Source organism: Emydura macquarii, unplaced genomic scaffold, assembly GCF_026122565.2.
Source record: "Emydura macquarii macquarii isolate MOO-44397 ecotype Brisbane River unplaced genomic scaffold, CSIRO-AGI_Emac_v2 contig_2199, whole genome shotgun sequence".
NCBI classification, from domain to species: Eukaryota; Metazoa; Chordata; order Testudines; family Chelidae; genus Emydura; species Emydura macquarii.
Window position 1 is genome coordinate 921,900 of NW_027132336.1, and position 6,242 is coordinate 928,141.

General features: G+C 42.7%; 1 protein-coding gene across 1 annotated transcript; it reads left to right on the forward strand.

Annotated features, from left to right (window-relative positions):
* The first annotated feature begins 415 nt into the window (after positions 1–415).
* On the forward strand, positions 416–5,905 carry GPR78 (G protein-coupled receptor 78). The gene is made up of 3 exons (XM_067558856.1): positions 416–1,083; positions 1,612–1,725; positions 5,668–5,905. Exons 1-3 carry the CDS (start codon positions 416–418, stop codon positions 5,903–5,905), a joined length of 1,020 nt encoding a protein of 339 aa, XP_067414957.1.
* The last annotated feature ends 337 nt before the right edge of the window (positions 5,906–6,242 follow it).

A 6,242-nucleotide genomic window follows, 5' to 3' on the forward strand; every position in this document is an offset into this window, starting at 1 on the left:
GCCGGGGCGCTTAGCCTATTTCAGGGGCTGAGCGCTGGAGTTGTCAGAGCGCCGAGGAGCAGCCGGCGGGGCGGGGCGCGCCGGGAACCGAGCAGGAGCCGCCCCCGCGCCAGGGGTGGTCGGGCGGGGAAGGGGCTGGCCCCCCCGGGGAGAACTTCTGGGCTGCGCTTGGAAACGGGCGGCTCGGATGGGAGCTTGGAAGAGGCCGGGATCGTTCCAGGACCTTGGACAACGCCGGCCGGCCGGGAGCTGGTGCTTTCCGGCAGCCCCGGCTTCGGCTCCAGCCCGGGTCTCCACCACCATGCCTGGGAATCTCCGGCAATCTTCCCGAGAGGCGCCCGGGCCAGCTGCGATGTCTCCATCCCGCTCCGCCTCTGCAGCACACCCTCGCCTCACCCAGGCTGCCTGGTAAGACATGGACTTGGCCGGAGTTCTCCTGGCTTTTTTCCTCGGGCTGGTGCTGGTGATTTCCCTGCTGTCCAACCTGCTGGTGCTGCTATGCTTCATCTACAGCGCGGAGCTCCGCAAGCAAGTCCCCGGGATCTTCCTGGTGAACTTGTCCCTCTGCAACCTGCTCCTGACCGTATTGAACATGCCCTTCACTTTGCTGGGGATCCTGAGAAGCCAGCCGCCTTTCGGTGACTGCATCTGCAAAGCGGTGGGCTTCCTGGAAACTTTCCTCACCTCCAACACCATGCTGAGCATGGCCGCCCTCAGCATAGACAAGTGGATTGCCGTGGTGTTCCCCTTGAGTTACACCAGCAAGATGCGGTACAAAGACGCCGTGATCCTGATGAGCTATTCCTGGGTCCATTCCTTGACCTTCCCCTTGGTCTCCTTGTTTTTCTCTTGGGTCGATTACAGCAACGAGTATGCCTCCTGCACCTTGCACCTGAAAGAGGAGACGGAGAGGCGGAGGTTCACCGTGTTCACCATCGTGTTTCACGCCGCCAGTTTCATGCTCTCCCTGGTGATCCTGTGTTTCACCTATTTAAAGGTGCTAAAAGTGGCCAGGTTCCACTGCAAAAGGATAGACATTATTACAATGCAAACGCTGGTTTTGCTGGTAGATATCCATCCCAGGTAATATTTGTGTCTCTCTGTGTTAATTCCAGTGTGGTCCTAGTGTTTTAAATCCCCCTTTCTTTTAAAGACCAAAAAAAAAACAAAAAACCACGTCTTGCTTTTCCAAGCACCTTTTGACGTCTTCACTCCTATCCTCCAGACATGCCGTCCACTACTCCTGCAGCGTTTCTTTTCTAACTTCAAAGGCAGTTGTTTAATTAATTAATCTGTTCACTTAGTGTCAGACCTCTGTGGCTCTGTATTGATGGGCAGCTTTCTTTAAACGGGTAGGGAATGATCCCAGAAAAGTCAGCACACTGAATGGCTGATTCCCCCGTGTAGCTGATATTCAGGTAAGCAGCGGGCGATTATGTGGCAAACAGTATCCAGAAGGTTAGCGGGATTTTTGTTCACTCTCATACCCCCAATTGCCAAGTTCTGGCATTTGAGATCAAGTCTTGATTTTACTCTTCGTGCTACTTTTAGACTTGACTCACGAGTCTCCTCGCTTCTTGTCTTAACTCGATTGTTATTTTCCCTTTTCAGCGTGAAACAGCGTTGTCTTAATGAACAGAAAAGGAGACGGCAGCGTGCTACTAAGAAAATCAGTATTTTTATAGGGTCTTTCGTGATCTGTTTTGCTCCTTACATTATCACCAGGTTAGTACTGCCTGCCTCATCCCAGAGCCTTTTGGGGGCAATATGTATTCTGAATATCAGGAATAAGCTACCCCAAGATTCGTTTGACAGCAAAACGACTTTGAGATGATACAAACGAACAAACCTTCTTTAAAAGACATTAGGGATACTGGGTTGGATCAAGGGCAATAGACTTGGGGAAGTATGAACATATAAACATAGGGAGCCAAATCATCCTAAGCGAGACTTATTGGTAAATTGATAAAATAATATGAGACTTTGCAGTCTTATAAGTTTTTTTTTTTTTTTTTTAAAAAATGCCTCTTCCAAAAAGAGTGGGCTTTTATGACTGGGACCAGGAGTTCATCACATCACACTGGGAGATTTTAGCAGTTTGGCTTATCACCAGCCCCTCCATTATTATAGTCCAAAGATGGACTCAGCCATTTAAGAATAAAATAAACAGTAAAGCAGGGACAGTTTTTCCTAAAAAGAGAAAAAAAATTGTTTTTTTAGAGGCATATGGCTAGAGCCTCAACTAGTTGAAACTCATTGACTTAAATGGAGCCACAACCAATGATTAGGTCCATAGTTTCTGTCTGGAAATATTATTGATGAAATAATCTAGGGCTTGATTCTGTACCCACTGAAGTCATTAGCAAAACTCCCACTAATATCAATGGTGCAGGATAGTTTTCCACGAAGCAATATCCAGTTTAAATCAGAGGTTATTTAAAATGTTAAAAGACTAGGTCCTCAACTGGTGAACCCAATGGAGCTACACTGAGTTACACCAATGAGAATCCAGCCCGTTTTTTAACTTGGATGAATCTGAGCCATGATTTTCAAAAGTGACTAGTTTTTTTTTTTTTTTTTTTTGGGGGGGGGGGGGGGGGCTCAATTTTTTGGGTGACCAATTTAAAATACCTTGAAGGGACTTGATTTTCAGAAAGTGTTGAGCATCTACCTTCTTAAAATCAGGCTCTTCGAAGATATGTTAGGTTGGGGACCCAAACAATGAGACCCCCAAAACAATACTAACTTTTGAAAATCTTGGCTTTGGTATATTGCTTTTGCATAATTAGGGCCAGATTCTATCATCTTTCCTCACCCTGTTCTTACCACAGTTGGCTTCAGTGAGACAGCTGGATCAAAGAAGGCTTTGAAGGACTGAACATATTGATTTTTGTCAAATTTTCCAGCCTTTGTGTTTGTATGTTTTAACATTTGAGGTGACACTTTTTATTATTTCACTTTTTTTAATAGTTGAAAGAGGTTCTTGCCTGATTAGCTAGGCAACTGCATTTCCTCTTCTTTTGTAATAATTGTTTCAAATATTTACTTGACACCAGAAAGTTAAAAGGTTAATTGAGTAATGTTTGGTACATTATGAGCCATTTTTCTGGTCATTATTGTGACCATCAAGCTATAACTCGATACCAAGCAAAGCATGGATTCTGCCATCTTCATTCAGGCTGTATTATACCCTATTCAGCAAATTCCAGCCTCCAGGCACTTTTTAAATTCTGAAATATTTCCCCAAAACCATTGAAACAAAAAGTCACTCCATTCTTCAGACAAGGTGTTTTGTAAATGAAAGCTAAAGCATTTTCTTAATGCATTAAGTAACACTGCATATGTCAGTAGACCGAAAGTTAAAATGCATTCATCAAGGGGTGAGTTCTGTTCCTACTTTCATGGCCTCAGACTGCAGCAGAATAGAAGGATTTGGTTCGGGCTACATAGGCATCTGTGACAGCTCCTTGCAGGGCAGCCTGCAGGCTTGGGCCAAGGTTAAGGTAAGACAGGAGTATTTGTTGCCATACAGGCCTTCTGTTCTTTCTCCACTTGATGGGCTGTGTCAGGTCCACAGAGACCACACAATCTTTGAGCTAGAGCAGAGTTCATGGATGCTCTGGGATAGAGGATTCCCGAGCACATGGCCTGGCTACTCAGGCTATGCACTGGAGAAATGTTAAGGAGATTTTGAAAATCAACATTACGTTCTGTTTGTTGGGACTAAGCCCTATGGATGAAGTTCCTTCTTGCTGTAACAGCATTGCTATTAACGGGATAAAATCAGGGATGAATTTAGCACATTATTTTTAAGGTTGGCTAGATATGTCCTTACCCTTTTTCTCACTGAAGTCAATGGGAGCTTTTTCATTTACTTCAGTTAGACTAGGACTGGGCCCCAATCTATTATAATCACACACACACACACACACACACACACACAAGTATATCTATATATACTGTTCTTCTGTTTGACAGTGTTCTACAAAAATATTCATTTTGTACAGATCAAGCATATATACCATATGTGGAGGTGCTATCCAAGAAGGAATAAACTGAGGGACCAGGTACCATGTGATAAATTACAGATCCACATGATACACTTATTTATAATGCACTTTTTGACCTCTTGACTCGCTTTCTGTCATTAATCCTGAGACTTAGTCTAACATTCCAGGCAGCTACAGATGTCAGCTACCTTATTTAAATACACTTGCTGGAGAAGTGTTTTCCCCTCCTCAACCTATACACACACACACAACTGTGGAATTTTTCTGCAGTATTTCACCTACCTGAGGCACAGGATGGGCAAGATTCAGCCCTGGATGTAGGCCAGATTTTATAGGAATATAACCTTAAAATCCAATATTCTTCAGCCCTCCAAAATAAGAGCTGTATACTACATGAAAAAGGAAATTCCAAGCTTCTCAAAGAGACCACAAGCTCGCTTCTAGTCCTGGAAAGGTCTGTCCTATTGCATTTTAAAGTCATTACATTTTAATGTACTATATAGAAAAGTTATTTTAGGTTATTCTCAAAGGTATTTATGATGTCTTCTGAGCTCTGTGTAGTTGGCCCTATGGTAATTAAGGCTTTGTGGGTGAAAAGATATGCAAAATTGTACAATAATTTTGTAAAAAACCTCTTCACTTTATTAAAAGAGCTTTTTCATTAGCATATGTGATATATGAAGAATACATGATGTTATAGTGTGGTATATGTATTTTATTGTCACTCATTTGAGATGATCTTAACTCAGTTACAGTTTCACCACTCATGATTAATGCAGTCATCCCAAATTTGGGCTGATAAAACCTTTATGTCCAAGATTTTAAAACTGTGTTTAGTGGCTACTGGTGATTCATGGAGCACCCAGTGGTGGTCAATACAGGTAGCTGATTACATAGCAGTGACATCTCTTCTATGTTTCCATCTGCTAAATAACATTAACAGACAGCTAAACATTCATAAATACTTTCCTAATTTCACTTTTCCAGTAAGCAATTTCAGTAGTTGTCACGAGAATATTTTGTGATTGCAACAGAGAGGGGAAGTAGTCTCCATGATCGAGACTGAGAGCAAATGTCCATGAGACAATGGATATTACCGTGAAGTGCTTTATGACACACCAATACATCATGTATTCTCATTCCAGATAGAACAGTTCACCAATATCATTAAGTAAGGATTCTTGATATATAGCGCTATATTCTACAGTACATCAGTACATGTCTTTCTACAGCTTGCCAAGGGAGAGGGGAGGAATCAGGAAGGCAAAACCTACTCAGACATCACCGAGCTCTTGACTATATTACCAATTGCTAGGACAGCTCACCAAGTAGAATGAGGCAGAAGGTTTTGTAATAAGTTGCAACACTTCTTTGTATACAAGACATAGAAGCATGTGGCCCTCAGTGCTTAAATATACAGTTAAAACACCTTTTCCTCTTGATGTAATGTAGGAATTACAGGTTGGTTCTGGCTATCCTTACTCAGGAAAATCTCCCATAAATTGACCTGTGTAATGATTGCAGGATCATCCCCTGAGGTGCTGTGAAGTATAAAAAATAATTCTTAAGATGCTATTATTCCCCAAAATATGAGTTGAACAGTTTGCTAGTGTGGATGTAACATTCAGCTTTTCTGTTTCTCATTAATGTTTAACAGGTTGATAGAACTTCTTCCTTTTGTTTCCATAAACTACTACTGGGGGATTGTAAGCAAGTGCCTCACCTACAGTAAGGCTGCATCAGATCCATTTGTATATTCTCTTTTACGTCAACAGTACAAGAAAGTCATGGTCAGCATTGTCAATAGGATACTTAAAAGGGATCTCTATCCTTCATCTGGCTACAACAGCTCTCTAGACACCGAAAATGATTATTGCTTACACAGAACATGCTAACATCATGGCAGTCATTAGTCTTCAAGTTAGGACAGGCTTTTGCCACCATAAGGATATCACCTGCTCCATCACAATGGTGAAGCATACCTGTTGGGATATGAAAGCTGGATTCCTGCAATGCATTTGATTGTGGGCTTTCAAAACTGGCTCTTCCATTGTCTGCGTCTAGTACAGAATGCAGCAGCATAGTAGGTGTCAGGGATGGGCAGAGGTGCTTCTGCCTAGCCACTGCTTTGCCCTCTGCACTGGCTGCTTCTTGGTAAGTGAAGCAAGTTCAAGTTTGGGGGTTTAACTTTTAAAGCCTATTCCAGATGCCATGTCCTGATGTTTTATTGAG